Genomic DNA, 22,687 nt, shown 5'->3' on the forward strand with positions numbered 1-22,687 from the left:
TCAAATGATATTTGGGAAACTGGCTTGGTGGCATTAATGGCAAATGATAATGGGGACAAAAAGGATCAGCAGGGCAATACACAAGAGAAAGTTGTGAGGAAGCTAAGCAGGAACACTTTAAAGATGACGATTCTGAGGGTTTGTTGACAGAGTCAAGATGGGTATGTTCATCCACCTGGGAATTTTGTGGATGCGTGAGAGGGTGGTTGGGATATACCTGATTAAGGGAAAGATAGAGAAAAAAGAGAAAGGGACATGTATTAATTTAACAATGCCAGAATAAGAGCTGACTGTGCTTAAATAGAGAAAAAGCAGCTTGGAGAGATGAGAGCAGGAGGGAATAGGATGTTTATCCAGGTGTATGGCTTGGGGTTACAGCAGAGCAACTGGTAGGGGGTAGGCTGGTGTCTGAGGGAACAAGATCAGAATGTGTTTCTTCTAGATTGGGCAGCATCAGAGGGGGACAAGTTGGGCTTTGGTGAAAGGGAGTTAAAGAAGGAGAGTTAAAGGGGTGGTGAAAATTAGGCTGCTGTAAAGCCTATGTGCCTGCTAATGCTGTGGGAAGAATTTTAGGTTTTTTGTTTGGGCTATTAGGTGTTGCTTAAAGTGCTACCTTTAAACCAAAACTATTGCATTAAAATGAGAGCTTTAACGTAAGAGCTTTAAATATGGGCTTTGGATGAGAGTCTGTAATGCTTTTCAAGGGAGATGACATTTGACAAGGGCTACACGGTTGTTTATTGAATCCCTCCCATTACCTGTGCCTAGCCATGCTAATCCCTATGGCTAATTCCACCCAATCCCAACCAATCCGGCCCATCTCGGAACTCTTTGAGCTCTGAGCTCTTCCATGGAGGTAACCATCTTGGATGACTGTCTCTGAGGAAGCGCCCTGGAAGCATGCCAAAACTAGTGGCCATCTTTGAATGGCAAAGATACCATGCATTTTTCAAATAAAATGATACATTGAATCATGTGAGTGTAATCTTTTTTTAAATAAAGTAATTGGCATTTTGGGAACTTGTTTTATTGTAATATGGCAGATTGCTTTTTATTTTTCAGCGATATTTTATGAAGTATTTCAATTACAAGTTAACCAACTTGTGTTTATATTTCTTTAAATTTCAGTGATATTTTATTCTTTCGGTGATGTGTTTGTGAGTGCAGTGGGCATTTTATGATTTTACCCTGGGCACTATATTGCCTAGATTGAAAACTAGCCAGTCAAAGAGTCTGTTTTCTACTTCTTTTGGCAGAAGATCAGACTTAACAATCTCAAAGGTTCCAAAGTCCTAGGTGGTGCGCCTGCTCTTACTGCGTTTTGTCCTGCCATAGCACAGGTTTTTCTTCGCAGCATAAACTGGAAATGGTAGGGAGAGCTGAACGCTGTGTCCTTTCGGGCTCTCTGCTGGCCCAGAACATGCATATGTCTCTACAACCTTTTGCATCAGGGGGCGCAAAGCTGTCCAATGCAGATCACACAATCTATACAGCCAGGAACACTGTGCCATGAAGGAGTCGCTCAGAAAGGTATCAATTTTTCTTCACATGCCGCATCATGTGAAGAAAGGTCATTTTCAAAACACGAGAAGGCCATCCAATCCTACTGTTTATTAGGAATTCTGGGACTTGTAGTTTCCTAATTTAACATTAGGAAACTAATAACTACACAACCCAGAATTCTTTAATGAAAAACAGAACTTTATGACCGCCTCAAAAATGGCAAGAGGAAACGTGAGAGCTCTGTAATGATCCTTATACAGCACCTCGGTCGGTCACTGCCAGGGTTAGGTTGCAAGGGCGGAAGTTCCTCGTCAGTGAGAATGCTCAATCATATCTCGGCTTAAAGAGCTGAGGTTAGGCTACTAAAGTCAAACAAAATGGGCAGGCATTGCTGTAGGGGACAGCGTCACTCATGATGTTTTGACTCAAGCACCTCCCCGCCTCCACTGCCATTGGTTAGCTCACAAGATGGCGGATGCGTTTGGAAGTGGCGGGTAGTTGGCGGAGCTGGGGACGGGGTGTGAGTTGGTGGGGGGTGTTTGTTTGCGGTAGGGTGGCTGTTGGTGTGGGGTGTGGTTGTTTGCGGTTGGGTGGCTGGTGGTGTGGAATTGGGGGTGGTGGTTGTTTGTGGTTAGGTGGCTGGTGGTTTGTGTGGGTGTCGCTTGGGTTGGTCGCGGTGGGTGGGCGGCGGCGCGCGGTGCCTCGCCTGAAGCGCATGTGTAGGCGTATGGGCCGGGGTCTCGCGGGTCTGCGCGCCGGTCTCCGGGGCTTGCTGGGTGGTGTTTTGAGTGGTGGGGGGTGTTTGCAGTGGGGTGGCTGGTGGTGTTGGATTGGGGGGTGTGGTGTTTTGTGGTTGGGTAGCTGGTGGTTTGTGTGGAAGTGTGGCCTGTGTGTTGATTGGTGGGGTTGGTGCACATCATCCTTTAGGATGGGTAAGTGCCTGGGTGGGTCCGCCGACGCATTCGATAATTAAGAAGAAGAAGCTGCTCACAAGATTCTATATCTTAGGGGAGTGTTGTAAAAGCTAGGCATCGCTTTCACCAGGATCAGTGTGTAGATCAATCGTATTTGGTCTTGCAGCTGGCAGGATGACGAATGCTAGCAACGCAAAAGGGTCTGTATAGGCCATTAACATGCACCTGTATGTATGTAAGCACTTTATACATCACACCTTTACAGTCTCATACAATAACTTTGCTGCCGGTCGTATAGCTTGTCATGCCTCTAAGACTATTTTGCCTTTGAAAGCCTTCCTGTCGGGGCCTTGTAATCTCTCCATCATAATCAATCCACCAGAAACGAGCGAAAAAGGTTAAAAAACAGCAAACACTGTTGCATTCGTTTTTATTCATTGTAAACATTCTAAAGGTTTATAGAACGAGTGCGGCTGCCTGGGTGTTTCAAACAAGTTGCGGTTCCTAGCAGCAACAGTGCTGGAAATGCCAAGCTCGGCGAGCTTGCATTTTGGAAGGGGAGGGAGGGCAAACTATAGGAGGGGCTAAACTGGGCACGACACTGTCCAGTTAATAGGCAGGAAGGTGTGACCCATCCTATTGTTGGTTCAGATACTTCTCTGCATTGCTACTATATATCTACTGTGGCAGTAACATTGCTTCCCAGAAGTTCTACTTTCCTTCTGATTTGACTAGAGTGCTCCTTTTGGCAGGCATGCTATATCTTTACAGACACCAACTGCACATAACGGGATCCCTGCGCTTTTTCGCTGGATCGGATAGTGGTGTCACTTCTCACTAGGTGTGCTTCATCCGTTTGGGCTATTAGGTGGCTCTGAAAGTGCTACCTTTGAGCTGAAACTATTGTCATTAAAACTCGATTTATAAGCACCATGCATGTCTTTCACTGAAGTCCAGTTAAAAACAAGCATTGACAAAGCCAACAGTTTTTGTTTGTGCATAAGTATTAGGCATTTTCCAGGCACTGTGCTGCAGCCCCCTGAGTGGGCTGTGTTGGACCCATCGAACAGAAACAGAGAACGAGACAGCACAGGTGAGTGAAGGTGTGATCACCTTTACTGATCATCTATTACAGCATCTCTCATCCCCACTCCAAGAGGGGTCTTCCTGACCACCGGCACCACCACCCATGCTAGTCACCTCCCATCAAGTACCCAGGTTTACAACCACCACTCTTGAAACCTTCAGCAGGTCAACATCCCAACAACTAGATGCCAGTGACATCATCAATTGGTCACTCACCACTACACACTGCTATTAGATGCCAGGTACACAAACCATTTTGCACCTGTTAATACCACTACGGCAGTGCCTGGCAAGTGCTTTTCCCATGTGCACACAAAAGCCCAAACCACTGGCATTAGCAATGCTTGTTTCTGAAGACATTGGATGTGGTCAAGGAAGCTGGAAGTGTGCACCTGTGGACACTTCTATAGTCAAATGGGTGGGCAATCATGCCGAAACAAGGACGCTTGATTGACATATGTTGCCACACTGCAAGGAACGACTGGAGAGGTGGTTGGGATTCAAAGGAATGTTGTGGGAGAAATAATCCCAAGGGTTTGTACATAGTAACTCCATGTTCTGGGGCCACATTTGGGGGAGATTTAATTGGTGCCAGGGTAGCATAGCTGTGATTAAGGAAGTGATGGGGGATTTAGTGCTGGAGGCTGCTTTGCCAGAGTATCGAGAGGGGCAGAGAAAGAAATGACAAGAGATAGTGAAGACATGTCATAAGCATTTGCATACTGAGATGCTGGTGAGCAGGGGAATTAAAGAGGAGGCATTCGCTTTGTTCTGGCAGATAGAGCGGCACCTGTCATATATGGGGAATGGGCTTTATATTGCAGGATAGGGAGAAATGATGCTGATGATAGCTACACAGAGATGATGGGAGGACATTATGGCCCTGATGGGGGTCTTGGAGATGGGAAGGCAAGGGGTAGAGACTAGAGGTGACTGCCTATTTAAATGGAGAACAGAAAAACTCTGTCAAGGAGTGATTATCCCTTATATTGGAGTTGCAATTCAAGTTGAGTTAACCAATCATAGAGGTGGTTTGTGCAGTTTTGGGGAAGTCAGGGAGGGATAATTAGAGTGGATGAGGTACGGACAAAGTAGGGCACGGCAGCAGCAAGTAGAGGTATTGTTGTAGGAGTTAAAGTTTGGGGAAAATATACATTATTTGGGGGATTAAAATAGTGGTTGATATCAGGAGGAAACGTGTTGTAGGGGGTGTTTAGGACTATTTTTTATTATTAGTCTGTTCATGGGAATGATTTAGTCTTTTAAAGGAGACAATCCAGATTAAGCGAATTGTTCATTTTTACCCATCACATGAAAGCAACCTTTTCCTTTTACTAGGTATCTGTTTCAGTGTGGTCTTGCCCAAGTGTAAACAAGGTGGAGAGAGGCAGATGCATGCTCCTCTAGGGACATTTGGGTGAATGGGATAGCTCGGGTACCATCCATGGATAGAATAGGAACTTTTGGATGTGAGTCAAGTCAGGAAAGTTAAAGAGTCTGCCACACTTTTTACCAGGTTTCATATCCCACCCATGTATCCATTAATTTTACTTTGGTAATGTCTGCAGCTGGGGAAGTGTTGTGTCACGTGTCAGGGAAAAAAGGGAAGAAGAGATATTTTTGATGCAATGATCTCTGTTGCTGGTCAGTCGCTTTAGTGGGTTACCGGAGTTGCAAGTTGAGTTGGGTAATTCAATGTTAGAGATGTCCAGGCCAGGCTAACCAGGCAAACAGTTGAGCAGGGCAGGAGCAAGAGTGGGTATTTCGCTCTGGGGTACATTGTGGGGAATGTTACAGTAGAATAATTGATGGCAGGATTATGAGGAGGGGGAATTTCTGGCATGTTTTAGTCAGTAAAAGGTAAGAAGCCAGCTTAGCATGGTTTGTGAGCTTGTCATATTAAAGTCACATGTTCTGTTTAATTGGTGTCTGTGGTTAGTGTGGTCTCGCCCAAGTATGCAAATGCGCATCTTGAACTGAGCTATTTCCTGTAAACTGCAGTCTCTCTTCAGTTTCTAGTTTCTATCAGCAGGCAGTCTTTACAAACCAAAGAGCTTGACTACCAACTTGATGGAAAGCTTAAATGTGTGACATAGGTATACAGAGTGGTACCCAATAACTAAAACCCAGCCCAGATCTGGACCTTGTACAACAAGGTCGTACTGCAGCAGGGACTTTCATTTTCAGTGCTCCATGTCAAAGACCCTGAGACATGCCAATTCCACCCCAGGGTTTAATGTGACTCCTCCCCTACATGAGCATGCACCAACCTTACAAAATATTGCTTAATTTAAGGATGGTCACTTGAAAAGAGGACTGGAGATGTTTGAGAACCCTGTTCAATTTCGCCAGTTATATTGTTTAATGATCAGAACACGTATGTGTATGGTATAAAAATGACTTGTGTATGTGCATAAATATCCACATTTACAAGAGAATGTATATAGTGAGTGACAAATCAAGTGACGGAGGAATTTACCTCATCTCTGCTTCCCTCTGGTATTCCCGCTTCTTTTGCTTTTGGTCTTGTAGCTGCCAAAACAAATTCAAGCTCATCTTTTTCAAAGAGACTTGGGACTTCACCGGAGTTAAGTATGTTGTTTATGTCTTCCAAAAACTCTTCCACAACAATCTGCAAAAATGAATGATGATAAACGGTTTTAATATTGAAGGGCGTCAGTCATTTATCAGCTACCTCCAGCTGGTCAGTTTTGAAATGCAGTGTTTGAGACAAAAACATCCTATATTACTTTTACGTAAACCAATGAAAATGGCAAGATTTCAGCAATCCAGATACTTTTCTCCAACTGGAGCCTGGGGTAGTGTCATTGCATCGGCGCAGGAGGATAGCTCTCAACACTTTGGACCTCATTACGAGTTTGGCGGTATTCTGGTAGTAAATCTGCTGCAATACCACCAAACGGATTTGCCGGTACTGCCACTTGGTCCTGCGGATTTATCACGGGATTACAAGTGGTGGTAGGCGGTGTTGGTCCCCATCTTCTGGAGTCCATAGAACTCTATGGGGAGTACGGCGGAATTAACACCGGCGGAATTCCACCAGTGGTAATTCCACACATTTCTTGATGGTAAGGTTTGCAGATTTCCCTCCAGCTTTTTGCTGGAGGACAATCCTCCACCTCATCACCAAACCTGTAGCACGGTGGTACAGTAATGCAGCAGTTACAGTATTACTGTCCCATTACCGCTGTTTTTTACCACACTGCCGTACTCGTAATTAGGCACTTTATGATTTTAGAATGTGTCTCACACTTTCAACTTGCCCTCTGGTGCATTCCAAATCATATCTCTATCAGTGTTTCCATTCTTGGGCATTGGCATTTCTCTACTAGTGAGTCAGTGCTCAACCCAAAATTAAACATCATACAAACATCGCAAGGAATAGGTAAAGAATGATTACGAATGTGTCTTATAACTTGGTTAACTTAGTTTCACCAATATCATAAATTCAAGTATATGGAATTCTAATGCTAAAAATACATTAAAAGTAGACGACTGTCCAAAACCGCAACGACCTTTGTGATAAAAGGAATGGTGTAGGACACGACCATATAAGACCACATTTAAGCAAAGGTAAATAAGAGAATGCAATCTTGAGCTGGAGGTTACAAGTGAAAACATGGGGAGACGCTATGAGATTACAAAGAAATAATATTCCACTAAACAGATGAAGGGTTTTTATATGAATTTCTCACTGAGAATTCCGAAATGAGTATACAATGATGATATATTTGATTTATATCGCGCTCATACACAAGTGTTTCACACTTGTTTGTTTCATACACGAAGGTATGGAAGTCTTCCCAGAGCAATCTCTGTGATATTACTCTCGGCCACTGGCATTGCTCGGGGCTGCCTTCAATACCTATGTTATGAATAATTCAAAACCTTCCATCGATATATTTTTTATTTGAGTTTATCTTCGTACACGACAGAAAGTCCCATGCTCAGTGTGCCAGAGGAACCAAGAGCACTCACTAGTGAGGCCCAACAAAATCAAAATATGCCCGACTGTTCCTATTTGTTTGTATAACCAGGACAGATTTCGGTTTGTAGAGTCCCCCTTCTGTGAAGGTGAAGACTTTATTTTATTATTGTTTTTTTTATAACGCGCTTAATACCGAAGAGGTTTCTAAGGGCGGACCTGGGATTCGAACACATGTTGCTCTGCGTCCTCTTCCTTCCAAGATGGGCGTGTTGCCACTGAGCTATACTACCCGTAGCACTACATGCTAAACAATCAAGATATGAAAGGTTGCCCATGGGGGATTATAACTAATTCAAAACCTTCCTTTATCATTTCTTTAGTTTTGCTGATCTTTCTAATTATGAGACAGTATACCGAGACATAGGTTCCTTGTTGGCTGTGCACCCACTGGTGAAGCTCAACCATCATGAACCATGTCTGGTTTGCTTCTGTCCACTGCAGAAGTAGTGGCACCGCCAGACATTTTTCATAGGGGTGGCCACACTGGAAATCTTGGGGTGGCACACCAAAACCAATACACATAACCGAATGGGCTGGTGGGGTGGGCCAGCGTTTTTAGAAAGGTGGCTGTGGCCCCCTTGGTGGCGCCCCTGTGCAGAAGGGTACGTGGGCCAACATTTGGGCTGGACTGCTCCTAATTATGGCAGGACCAGGACTGATTACCTTATAGCTGGTCCCATTCTGCAGAGGCACAGCCCTGCTACACAATCAAGGTACAGAAGATTGCTTGGAGCAGAAGGTTAATAATTAATTTTTATTAGCACCAAAGGCGGGGGAGCCAACCAATCAGGTTGCTCAAAACGCGGGCTGAAACCGCTATCTCAGCCCACGTTCCGAGCAGCCTATTGGCTACTTCCCCCTACCCAGAGCGCCATCTTACCCCCACCCTCCTTTATTTAAATGTTTTAAAGTTTCCCTCCACCCTCACTCTTACTTACCTGTTTTCAACGGCGGTGGCGGGGGCCCCTCTAGCACCGTGATTCTGCTGTCACTCTGTGGCCTCCATGGACATGGAAGCTGAGCTCCATATAGAGCCACGGCTTCCAGTTTCAAGGTGGCTATCTTTAGACAGTATTTTCATTAATTGATGGGACGCCGCACGCATCCCAGTCAATGAATGAAAATACTTGTTTTTAGCACCCCAGGTTACCGCTTGGGTAGCCCGGGGTGCTAATAGCCTTAACACTCTCTCCGGCAGGCCGGATTGGGTCTTAACGCCATAGGGAAATCAGTGAAGTTACCAGTAAAGGGACTTTCACTCATTCAGAGAGATGCAAGTGAATCACATAGGGCATAAAAGTTGTAAGCCAACATCAACAACTATGTACTGTAAGGTTGTCGCAGAAAGATGCTGACACAAATGTGGCATGATTTTGGTTATAGACTTTTATTTGTGTATATACAAAAAAGGTCCTCAATATCTTCCCAGAGGGGGTTCCCTGCCTCAAAACTAATGCTAAATGGTCCATCAGAATGTCCTTCAAACTAATCTCCACCGTCCTGTTTCACAACCTACTTCTATCCCTCACATTACAACTAAAGGATAAACTAAAAGGAAAATCCTTCATCAAGAGAATGAATCCCATCTCCTGTGGCTCAGATAGAGTGCAAAAGAATGTTCTCTGGTAAACAAATGCCAGGGAGGGGAGGGGGGGGTGACTACCTTCGCCTGGCTTATGAATTTCATACAGCCTTTATGCTATTTCACATCCAGGAGAATGGCTCCCTTCTCCTGGTGTAGTTCTTTATAGTTTTCCCAATAAAACCAGGAGGAATGCCTCCCTTCCCCTGGTGTCTCGAGCACAACTCTCAGATCAAGACCAGAAGACTGTCTCCCTTCTCCTGCTATTGATTGGCACAGTTCACAACAAGGCCAGGGGGAGGACTCCATTCCCCTGGCATTATTTGCACAGCTCCTGGTTCAGGACCAGGAGAATGATTCCCTTCTGGTATTGCTTGGCACAGTTCACAACAAGGTCAGGGGGAATAGCTCCTGTCCCCAGGTGTCTTTAATACAACTCCTAGTTCGGGACAATGAGAATGGTCCCTTCTCATGGTCTTGCTTGGCACAGTTCTTTTTCACAAGTTTCAGCTTGATGTACACTTTGGCACACTGGTTGGTTGTTAGCGAAGTACCAAATCCTTCTTTGTTTATCACTGGGCTCAGTGTCATCACTGTGAGAATGAAGTTCACCTTGTTTGCTCAGTTACCTTTTGTTGGGGTCCCAGACCCTTCTGTGGTAGACAGTGGCTCTTTCTTTCCCACTATGACGAGGTAGATTTCCTCTAGTACTCTCAGTATCTGCTTTCGGGTCCCAGACCCATCTTTGGTGGTTAGGGTTTTTTTCGTTCCCACTGTGACGAGGAAGATTTACTCTAGTGCTCTCAGTATTGGCTTTTGGGTCCCAGACCCTTCTCTGGTTATGCCAAGTAGCGGGCTTCCCACTTCTGAGGTGAGAGAGAGCTTTGTGAACCCACCTCCCTTCTACCCTCACATTCCCTCTGGGTCTCCTGTACCTCCCGTTACCTTGTGTGGGACTGTGGTACGTCACTGGGACATCCTGGGAACGCAGGTCTTCTCTCTTGCTCTGCTGGCTCACTGCCGTTGCTCCGTCAGCTGTGCGGTACTTCTCCCGTCTGTTCCATGGCTCCAATTTCCTGGTCAGTCTTCGGCCCGGTTTTGTTCCTGCAGAACCAATGGATGACTCTGACAGCACTTCACAGTGTCCTCTTCCCGCTGGTCCTCCAGCAGCACCTGGATCTCTTGTGCTAGTCTGCCTCCACACATGTTGCCGGACCCGGCGGCTCCCCACGCATTGATGCCGTGGATTACAGGTAACATTATCAGGGGAAGAGGATTTAGAGTCAGATTCGGTACCGGATACATGGTATGTGGATGACAATTGGTTTTCCTTTTTTTACTGTTGTTGCAGATTGACAGTAGTTGGGTAGAAGCGCACCATTTACTTCCCGCGTTGTGGGTGGTCAGCTGTCTGCTACAGTGCAGTAGGTACAGGTGCGATCATGAGCCGTTTAAAAAAAAAAAGGTCTCCCTGAGAGTATGTTACTTTAGTTATGTCTTCCAGTGTAGACCTCTAGTTGGAGGCAAAGGTTGTTTGCAAATTGAGGAGTTCAGCAGGTTGGTTTTAGCACTCTGCAGTGTTGGCATTTTGTTTTCTTGTTTCATGGGTTCCAGGAAAAGTGGGATTCGAAATGTGATCAATTCAGTCACATTTCATTTGATTTTAACATTAGGTTGGTCGATCCATGTTTAATTGTTTCTAAAGTGTATTATTTATGCTCTATTTACTTGATCAACGGTATGCGCATGGATAGAGTGTTACGCTTTGGCTAATGAGTGATGCCTTAGTGACAATATTTTTCTATTTTCGCTACTTGTTTTTTTTCTATCTTTTTTCCTTTTTGTTCTGGAACTCTCCCGTGCATATCACCAATCGTGATTTGTCTATTTACATGGACATTGTGTTTTCTGGTTTGAATTCATTCTGCAATGTACTCTGCCTTATATATATATGATCACCAATCGTGATTTGTTTGCAAAATTGGGCATTGTGTAATGTACTAGCTTTGGGTCTTATTTTGCTAATTCAATCATGTACCACATTGGATGGGTTCTTTAATAGTGTGATACATGATCCAACATGGGATTTGTGTTTTTATTCTGAATTTCAAATGTCATCATACTTTATATTTTGACGAACTCTTGGCAAAGATTCCGTCTTTCATGGACTCTTTGTGCCCGGTTGGATACATGCATTTCTGTTAATTGATTTTGTGTCAGGGGTCTTTATGTCCATATGGTCACAACTTATCGGATTCCATTTAATAGACAATAATACATGCATCAAGTAATGTTATCTAGCTTCTTGAGCTAGACAAAGGGAGTGCAACCTTCGCCGCTGGCTTTTGAGCCTAGGTCCTGTTGTTGTAGTCCAGGGAACTACCACTAATTCTCAGTTATAGATACTTCATATAGACAGTAGGATAGATCATTATCATTTGTCATATAACTGTATTCATTTCTCACAGCGGTCAGTATTTTGGATCAGTGTGGACTATGTCCACTTGTACAATTGTAGACTATCACATTTTTGTAGCCTGGGAACAGTGATTTCTTATAGCAATCCTTATTGACTCTGATCTTAATTCAGACATTACGCTTCTCTAATTGAAACTCAGAATACTGCTTATGCTAATACAAATCTGGTACAGAGACAAGAGTTCTATTTACAGCCTTTCTTTACATGACATTCTGTCGAGAAATCATGTTCAAAGAGTACCATGAGTGCAATACACTCATGCTACAATAAAAACATCTGCAGGAGCGTAAAATGCTGGCTGGTAGAATGCGTATATTGTAACCTCAGCTAGTGGTGCCAGGGTGTGGGCCACTAACCAACATGTGCCAGCTGGGGATTCTTACTTTATGTAGGACATAGCTAATCAACAACATATTCAAATTACTCACACAGCTGGCAATTACACAACCCTGGCAGAGTCACACTGATCTATAAAAGGAGAATACAGCTAAAAAGGAAGCATGGGAAGTAGGAGTCAGAGTGCAGAGCTGCAGATGAGAGAGTGGTGGTACAGTTTGGAGGTAATAGAGAGGAGAGAGAGCAGCGAGTAATAGGAGGGAGTACGTAGAGGCTGTAAGAGAACAGACAGGGGAGAAGATTATAGAAAGCCAAGTGAAGGGGCTGAAGAGAGAGCATGGTGAATGACAAGGGGTGGAGAGGGAAAGAGAAAGAAGACATGGCAGAGCAGAAAGGAAGTGCAAAGTAAGAAAAGAGCAGGAGAGGTGAGATGAAGGAAGAAAGGATTCAGGGACGTCCAAAGAAAGAATGGAGGAGAACTGGAAAGGAGGAAAAAAGAAACTAGGGGAGACAGGGAGAGTAGGGGAAGGGGAGTAAGAAGCATAGGAGGATGAGAGAAGCAGGAGACACAGCAGAGGGGATGAGGAAAAGAATTGGAAAGGACAAACTGGGGTGAGAGGTGTGAAATAGGAGCATGAGAGACAGTTCTCTGAACCTCTGACCAGATAAATATCATACATAGGGAGAGGCATAGGTTTGTAACCAAAGATTTTGAAGGTCTGCCAGGCAATGTTGGCTACCTGCTGCCAGGCTGGGAAATCTGCTAGAACACCTAATGATGTCATGTGGAAGCATGTGGAAGGAGTGACCATTTGATCCTGTTTTGTTTAGTAGAAGATAACAAGAAAAGTGAACTTCAATACAGTTTTTAAGTTGTCTGCTGTTACCTTGGCTTTGACAAGCGCTAAAATGTCTATGTCCACTGCAAGACACAGGCTGTATTGGGCCAACATCAGAACCAATTCACTCATTTGCTCAAGTTCTAAACCCATTCTCTAAATTAGTAACATGTTTATTTGACTGATTAGATGGGGTATGCTAATGTCCAATTGCCCTCTCCAATAGTCGTGCAGGCTAATGCAGATTTATGATGGAAAACAGGTGAACATGGTCAATGGAACTAAGTTTTTTTATTTTTTTTATGGGGATTCCTTTAATTGAGCAGAGACTGATCTTGGATGTGTGACTTATTAAAGCTTCATGTCAGTAGTATCCCAGGATCAGAAAGACAACAGCTACCTATAAAGCTTTGAACGCTGATGATCCCAGAGTCACTCAAAACACAACAGATATGAAGTTTCACTGTATAATTTTTAGATAGGGGCAGCTAAGTGTAAGATGCAGAATATCAGCATACAATTCCCCTATGTTCAACAGAAGCAGCAGCACCCTTATCCCAAATTGAAGGGGAAGGAGGGATTCCATTACTGTCATCATGAGGGGAGTGAAAACCATTCACAATGCTGAACTGTTCTTTTGGGGTTTTGTAAGCGATTCTTAGCACACTGGAGCTCATTTTATAGAAAGATGTAAATTGCCCAGAGAAAACCACTTACGTGCAAACAAGCAGGTCTGCAAAAGAGAAGGTTAAAGTGACGGACGTAGCATCTTTATGCCTCTCTTTTTACTCTGTCATTTCTCTTAATGGGATGAGACTTTAGGCAGTTGTTGACCCTGGGAAGCTCATAGTTAAGTGCCCAGAAAAATATCAATCTATTACATTTGTGGATGCGGATAGTGCAGCTCTGTCACAGTCATTTAAACATTTGTTTGATTTTTCTTCCTTATTTGCTTGCTTTGGCTCATCTTTCGTTGATACCAAAGTACCTGAACTCAGTACAGCACTAAAGGGTGTTCTTTCAGAGATAATCGTTGCTCCTTAATGCTTCAAAGAAGTGTGATAGCCCCTCTACTGAGAATGAACATAGGTCAAATAACCTGTTCTATGTATTTTCTTCTACCCAGGAGGGTCTACACCCACCTTTTAGCTTGCTGCCCTGTTCACAAAGGAGAAAGATCCACAAGGGTGAAGAAATTACGACACAGTCTTCATGCAGGATATAACAGCCTTTATTCTCTGGTGGGTAACGTATGGTAAAGGCCCCACAAGCTCCAGCGTTATCCCTTCTCACTGCTACCCTTCACCAACCGTCCTACATAGAACACCCACAGGTTCTAGCTTCCATAGTCCAACCTACATTCTACACTCTATATAAAAATCCCCAGTACAATGTAAAGCTATGATACTGCACATCCCCCTCACCCAACCAAAACGCAACCAATAATAAGAATACCCCAACATACATTCGAACAAGAAGAACCATCAATATATAACTAAATGTACATCAAGCAATAAGAAAATTACTGGCACAATACCTGAATTACACATCTGTGCACATAACATGTAAAACAGATCATAGTTAAAATATACCCACACTACATGCTTAATAAGGTTTGGACAAAGTTATTTTACCTCAGCAGAAGGATATAAACCTACACACCCTCATTTATACATCATGAAATCCTTGAATTTAGCAGGCACTTGACACACCCTCAAACCTCTTAACTCTCACCCAATTGGATGAATCCCTCAACACATTGTTCTGATCTCTCACATTACTCCAGTCTCCATCATCATTGCTAGTGACACCATTGTCTTGTGCATCAACATACATATCTTTATTCCCACAATTATTCATCGCCCTAAAAGGGCAATCCCATTGGTCCACTTTCTCACCACAACACTATCATTCTCCTTTATCTTTTCTCGCAACAACTTAAAAACTCTGTTAGAATTCCACACTTTCCCATCTTCAACTTGTGAAAATGTATTTTCTATAATACCGCCTGATAGTAAATGTTGGCCTAAGCACATTCGCATCACACTGCAATATCGCATTGAATGAACCTGAAACGGGTTGACTACGCCGCCATTTTGAGTTGTCCACCATTTTGATCGCCTCCTGCTTTCTGTTCCATGTTCAGAACTTGTGTTTTCGGCTTCAACAGAGCAAGATGAACTCTGTGCTGCTTTATGATGTTAACTTAGATACGAATGTTGAAGCTGCTAAGGTGGATTGTTTATCCTGCACTGAAGAACTTTGAAGCTAAACAAAAGGCTGTACTAATCAGTAATTTAGATGCCATCTGTCCCAAAAGTGGCTTCCCTGTTCAAACATCCGGGAGGAAAGCTCAGCGGCAACGTGCTCGCCTTGGAAGCAAGGCGACATTAAGCAACACAGGTTCGATCCCCGGGTCCGTGCTTAGAAACCTATGGGTATTTAAGAATGTTATAAATGCGCAACTAAGACAAAAAAAAAACAATTATGCAACTAAAAAACAAACAATTCCTGTAACAGCACCTCAATGCCCGCGGGCTGTGTGAGCACTTTAAAAATGAAAAAAAAAATAAAGTAGAATAATGAATAGCTGAACGTGCTCTTCTGCAAAAATCCATGTTTTCTCTCCTTGGAACCAACGGACTTAAACTCAAGAACAAATGGTAGACAAATATAAGCGAGTAAAATGAGCAATGTTACTTTGTGTCTTGTATTTGGAAAATGTGTGAATTGTTTGATGTTTAAATATGAATTAGTTATGTAGTTAGGTCACAAACCCTAGGTTATGTATTATATGAAGAGTGGCTGGACGATGTGTCCAAGGCTGTGAAGAATTTGTATAAATATATGAACTTTTGGAATGTTCAGTAGTCTCTCAGCTCACAGTGTCTGCTTGCACACATTGTGGAGTGTTAAGACCAAGTGGGCACTTGCTAAATAAATACAATTGTAACTTTGACCTTGTGACTGGTGTATTTCTATTATGTGGTAGTAAGCCTTGATATTTTTAATCTTTCAAACTCTCACTGCATTCTTGAAACACCCAATTACCTTCACAGGTTTCGAAAACTTGGATTAACCCTTCTTACACATTCTACACATCTTCACTCTCACCAAATCACCTACACAAAAATTCCCACCTTTCTAAGTGATACTACCTCTGAATTTCTTAGCATGGTAATCTTTGTACTTCTGTTGGCTAAATCTTATCTGGTCAGCCACCAAATCCTTGTCCACCACTGGTACACCTAATTTAACATTCAACCAAACTCGGCACAATTTACTATTGGCCTCTCTGCCCCTCATAAACCGAAAAGGGGAAACTCCTATAGTACTGTGTAGAGTAATTCTTATACTCCATAAAAAATCACAGAGATTCTCTCTCCAATCCAATCCAATCCATTCACTCAGGCCAACTGTATACAATCACCAATCACCCTGTTCAACCTTTCCACCATGCCATTGCTCTCGGGGGTGATACACTGATGAATAGTTCCATTAAAAACCCATCTTCTCCACATACTCCTTGATTTCCTTACTGAAAAATTATGAACCATTGTCACTCATAATTACTTTAGGTACACCTCCCTTTCTGAATATATTTTCCAAAAACTAAATCACTTTTCTTGTAGTAGCACAATCCACAACAGCTACCTCAGGCCACTTGGTATATCTGTCCACTGACACAAACAGAAAATCTATTACCATGTCCTAGACCCTCTTACGGACCCAACACATCTAAAGACAACTCCATCCATGGTCCCTCAGCAACAGGAATAGGAGTTAAAGGCAAGTTCTAGGTAACCATCTTTTATCGCAATTGTTACAAGCTATACACTGATGCAAACATCTCTCCACATGCATGTCCATAGCTGGCCACCAAAACTTCTCTATAATTTTCCTCTTAGTTATTGACAACCCTGTATGGCCTTCATGAAAATGCTTTATGATCTCCTCCTTTAACACCTCAGTCGGTTGCCACTCATCACCAAATTATCTTCAACAGTCAATTCATCCCTGACTACAACCTAACGATTGAAATCTTCACCAATTTCATTAGGCCATCCATTTATAACCCATTCAATTATTTGGTCCAAATTATTGTCTTCTGTACATGCGTCTTTCCACCTTTCCACACTCACCACATTAAGTACACCACAAATTTGCTCATTAGACTCAAACTCAAAACTTCTACACACTTGTTCCTCAATGTTTTCCTCTATCTTTCCTGTACTTATCCATGTTATACTCTCTTCACAAGGCATTATAGATAGGAAATATGCAATACAATTCCTTTTTCCAGGGAAATATTCAATTTCACAGTTATACTCCATTCATCTTCTGTGTAGCTTTAGACATACCCTTGACAGTTACAACTTCTACTAACGGTCTATGATCAGTTTTGATTGTACATTTATCTCCCCACACATATTGTCAAAAGTGTTCTACTCGTCAACAACAGGCTAGTAATTCTGTTTCAAACACTGAATACCTTGATTCTGTCTCATGTATAGCCCTAGAAGCAAACAATTATTTTCTCCCTCTCTCTATCATTTTGAGATAACACAGCACCTAATCCTTTGCCACTAGCATCTACTGTAATTGTAGATTTTCTTCCTGGAACATACCCCCTAATGATGGTGCATCAAGGATACATTTTTATTTTTTTATCTGTTATAGTTGTGTTACAACTTTTCAAATTTCATTAACATATAAATAACATTCATATACAAAAACACAATAATTTTCAATCTTACAAGACTAAAAGATAACACATTCTTACAATACTCATATTATCACATAATTAATAACAATTCATTTTATACGAATGATCACACCAATTCATACTATTTACAAAAGTTCCACTTAAAAGGCTACTTGACTCGGCTTTCCCTCTTTCAACCAACCAGTTACCTAATAGCCTTATAGATAGTACATTACCCGTTATACGCCTCTAACCCAGGGAGCACAATTTGAAGGAATTGCACTATGGCAATCTGAATTTTCGGGCGGGTACTAGAGAACAGCTCATGCCATCTTTCATCACTCTCCATTGGTCTTTGTACTACCTGAGTGAGTGCAAAACATCTGGTTCGTACATCGCAGAGTGCTACACATTCCACGAGCAGATGTTGTAGGGTCTCTCTTTGTTCTGGCACAGTACAATATCTACAGTAGTTTTGTTCTTTTGCCAGCTTTTTCCTTTTACAAAGGACATCCCTTTTGTACCATAGGTTTAACCGGAATCTTAAATATCCCATTCTTACTTTAGGAGAAGGACTTTTCAACAAGTAGTCTGACATCAGCCCATATTTGTTAATACCAAATAAGAAGATGTCAAAGTCCTTGTATTGGGAGCACCTTGTCATGTTTGCTACCCAATCAGCCAGATGTACTTTTTCCTTTACTCTAACAGGATTTGATAGTAATAACTATGGTGGTCAGTCAAAAGGCTGAAAAAAAAATATCGAATAACAAAAAATATCAAATTTATTTATATGTATTTTTGGGGTCAGGTAAGTAAAAAAAAGGGGTAAAATAAAAAAAAATGAAAAAACGGGGCTTGGGGGGGGACCCCCATTTCGAAAAAAACGTATTGAAAAAAAATTCAATTTTATTTTTTTTCGAGATTTTTTGGTTCGACCTTTTTTTTATATTTATTTTTCGGTCTTTTCACTATAAACCAATAACTATCGTGGTGTCAGCATGGGCTAATTCATTATATACATGTTTCCTCCATTTAACGGCGAAGGGATTTACAGATTTCAGCAAATGATGCGCAATCACTTTCGATATATTGTTACTTACCTTTTCCAGGAGGCATTTGCGTAACAAGGCACACTGTTTCCAGGATACTTGAGCATACATGGATGTCAATCCCAGTTCATAACGCAAAATAGCCATTGGCACAGAGTTAGGCAGGCATAGGGTCTGTTTCTAGTAACCTGACTCTAGTTGATCCCAGTAGCACTTTTCTCTTGGTAAGAACCCTTCAATGACATACAGCAATATTGGGAGAACCTTCATTTTATAGAATAAAAGAACATGTTTCATGGAAAACTTCCCGTACTTCCTAATCAACAATTGTGATTGCGAACAAGCTGTTGCATTTTATGCTTCCTTACTAGGTCTTCATCTTGTTTGCATATTACATTGTTGATTAACACCCCGAGGTATTTATATTGGGTTGTAGTCTGTACGCTTTCATTCTGAATTTTCCAGGAAAAGATATTACTCCTAGTGGTTTGCTGTTTCCCACATTTAAGGATTTGGGTCTTTGCGATGTTAATTTCCAATCGATTTGCTTGTACATAGAGGCCCAGTTTTGTCAACATATTTGAAGGCCTTGTGGTGTTTGTGACAATAATACAAGGTCGTCGGCATATAGTAAATAAGCAATTTTTTGGCCTCCTAGTTTTGACGGGTCACCAGAACAATTATTGAATTCGAGCCCCAGATCTAAAATAAAATAGTTGAATGGAAAAGCCGCGAGGGAACACCCTTGCTTAAGCCTCACTCTGTTTTAATTACGGGAGTTCATTTGCCATCAAGGGAAATCCTGACTCTCAATGAATTATTTGAGTGAAGTAAAATTATCAATGAGAGGAGGGAATCTGGGCAATCGTGTTTCTTCCATTTTTTATACAGCAAATTTCTATCCACTGAATCAAATGCAGCTCGAACGTCTATAAACCCCAGATATAATGGATTATTTCGATTTGTTTGTTGGGCTTGAATCATATTTTTCGAAATAATATTCAATCAGCCCTTTTTCTCTCACCCAAGTCTGTAACTGCTTAAAGATGATCTTAGCAAATAGTTTCCCCGGAATATCTTAAAGGGAGATGGGTCTATAGCTCGAAGGTGACGCTCTTTCTCCCTTTTTATATATCGGGACTATAATTGCTCGAGTCCAAGACTCGGGTAGAGATTGAGTCAAATTCACTGTGGAGAAGATCTTAAACAGAATTGACGTCCAAATATCCAGATTCTCTTTTAGGTGGAAATTTGACAACCCATCAGGACCACTATCTTTGGAATTACTTACAGATTTAATGAGGTTTAAAATGTCCAACCATTCAAATTCTAGGCGGAAAGGGGGGAGTAATTTCATATTATCTATTGATATCTCTCCCTTCACCGGAGCATACAGCATGCTAAAATGTTCAACCCATAGTCGTGACGAAACCGTCGTCGATTGTCTAACTAGATGTGGGGAGGAGATGGATTAATTTATCATATCCCACATTCTCGCGATATTCTTGCTAGCTAGTGTTTTTAACATACTAGGTCTGTCCACCTGTAACATGGAAGCTTGGTGCGACTTTAGCCAATTTCTGTAGCACATTTTAAGGGTGTTCGTTAATTGCTGACATTGAGGGGAAGGCGCATTTCTCCAATGCCTAAGGTCAGCTCTGAGTTGTGCTTTACGGACCTTGATTTCAGGGTCAAAATAGTGTAAATGGCCGCGCTTCGGAGTTACTTTACCTCATAGCTTGAATAGCGTCAGTGTACACATATTTCGACTTGCCTGCCCATGTGTCAGGCTGCTCAGACATATATCTCAGCTTGCTGCCTAATTGTACTAACTCTGAATCTGACCATCAAAGGTGGTTCCCTCTCATATTCACCACACTAGTGCCCTGCTTTAGATCTATTTTTGCCGGTTCCGCTATGCTCATCCCCCATTCAGTAGTCAACATATTATGATCGCTTACATTTGTTCTTAGTACAGAGAACTTTGTCATTGAACGCCAAAGTTCTCTGCTTACATATAGGTAATCGATAATCAACTTACTGTCGCCCTTGTGCCATGTCTCAACTCGTGGTAAGTCCGGGGCTAGCGCACCATTAAGCATAAACAACCTCCTCGCTTTAACTAAGGTATCCCATCTCCAATATCTCGTTTGCTTTTTAATCTCAGGGAGCTCCATCCATCTCAAATTTAGATCACCTGCCAATATTAAGGCGCTATCTCTAGGGTCAGCCGAGACTAAATCTAGCAAGGAATTTAGGTCGAAGAAAAATGTGTCGTCAGACATGGCAATCGGGTTCAAGTAAATGTTTGGAACAGCCACCTCGGTTTTCTCAAATTTCACTTTTGCTAGAAGCATATATTTATTCGGGATGGCCCAAAATTGCGAGGTTAGACCTCTGCCCATTTTCACTGCTTTTGGTAGACCAGATCTAGGCTGTCCACTAGATGAATTAATAGCAGCATTTATATGAATTTCATGGTTTTCCCAAAGTGGGGTTTCTGACAGCCACGTCTCCTGTAAAAGTACTATGTCCCAATCATTTAGATTACTTTGATCCTTATTAATCAAATGTTTAAACCCTCGTGTGTTCCAACTCACAAGGGATATTTTTCCTTCTATTCTTTGTTAATTCTTCGTATGATGATTGTTACATACGCATGTAGTATTATTAGGGATATTTTTAGTACCGATCATAGCCTGAACAGGAGGCTGGCTTTCAAATCTTACACTTCGGTTTTTCATGGGTATATCAGTTTTCTCCAATGTTTCCAACATTAGGCTAAACCCCAATTTGGCAAGCTCTTCTTTATTCTGCCAAATTAAATTTTGAACAACTATAGAATTAATCCAGAGCCTTACCGAGTTCAGGGACCCTTCTGTTACAAACTCGACCAATGCAAAACCAGAAGACACAATGTCCTGTAATTGTGGAATCTCTGAGAATATAGCTCCCATAGCTCTCCTATTTAGATCATATTGTCTGGTTGGAGGGGGCTTGCCAGCTAATACCAAGGAGTACAGAGCAGGGAGTTTTCTATTCGCACATTTTGCCATCTTCTCAGCCCCATTGGGCCGGCTTGTATTGGGGGTTGGTTGCTTTGCTGGCAAGTTCTTAGCTATCGCCTTACCAACAGCATTTTCAATCAAAGCAATAATGGAGTTTGAGAAGTTTTGCTGAGACCCTTTACAGTCATCAAGTGAGTCAAGGGCTGTTATGTTCAAAGCCTCGTGCATAGCAACAGGAGGCAAGCCCAGCCATTGTTTCTCTCTTTCTACCCCATCAGCTTTACTCAATAACTCCCTGCTTCCACAGCTTCTTTCGAGAGCAGCTTCCCTACCTAGCACCTTTTTTTATTAGCTATGGAGCATTCTGATTGAACAGGGTCAACCACCTTTTCAATACAGTCAGTTGCAACCGAAGCAGCCGCCACAGGGTTATGAGTCTCAGACATGTAGGCATCAACAGCTTTCCTTATTTCAGCTCTTTGGGCCATTAGTTGAGCATCATTTTTCACCTTTCCCTGAGTGAGTGAGGGCCTATGTGTATCTTCGAAGCTTTGTTCATTCTCTCGCTCAACGTTCTCCACATCCAATATTTCTACCAGCTCATCCAATGGTGAGTAATCCATTGCCTGAACTGGGGTAAACTTAAGAGTATCCAGTCTCTTGGACTGCGCAAGTAACTGATATTTTTTTTCTTTAATTGCTTGTGAAGTTGTTAGAGTATTCCGTTTGGGCAGGGAAATGGTTTTAAAGAAGTGTTTCACTGACGCCTTACCGCTACTCTTTAAAGCTGGTTGATTTTTGGGTAGCTTTTTCAGTATTTCTTTTAATTGCTTCGTTCTTTTTACCCCCGTAGGAACTACTATAGGAGCTTTCTTTTTGACTATTTTGTCGCTTGATTTAATTTTGTTTTGCTCCTCTAGTTCAGGGATCCCATCTGGACCAGATGTTTGTTCCATAAATCTATCATAAATGATCCCAGGAAAACAGGGCAAGACAGTTGGAATCACCTCAGATGATTTTTTCAGGGATACAGTTCTTACACAATTGACAAGACCTTATAGTGGGTTCAGTTTGGGTGGCTACTAGAGCAACGCATGTCTGATTCCCATAATTCTTGGCTTGATTGCTTTTAATAGCCTCATCTCTTTCACTTAGCCATTGAGGTATTTTGTCC

At 42.2% G+C, this 22,687-nt stretch overlaps 1 protein-coding gene across 1 annotated transcript in view; it reads right to left on the reverse strand.

Annotated features, from left to right (window-relative positions):
• Positions 1-22,687, reverse strand: part of DNAH6 (dynein axonemal heavy chain 6) — a 3,423,448-nt gene that overhangs the window by 844,906 nt on the left and 2,555,855 nt on the right. The window contains exon 47 of the mRNA XM_069626424.1: positions 5,983-6,135. Coding sequence (XP_069482525.1) covers positions 5,983-6,135 — 153 coding nt within the window. The remainder of the gene's footprint in view (positions 1-5,982; positions 6,136-22,687) is intronic.

The sequence above is a fragment of the Ambystoma mexicanum genome, chromosome 6p (assembly GCF_040938575.1).
Source record: "Ambystoma mexicanum isolate Mex_15411 chromosome 6p, UKY_AmexF1_1, whole genome shotgun sequence".
Lineage (NCBI taxonomy): Eukaryota > Metazoa > Chordata > Amphibia > Caudata > Ambystomatidae > Ambystoma > Ambystoma mexicanum.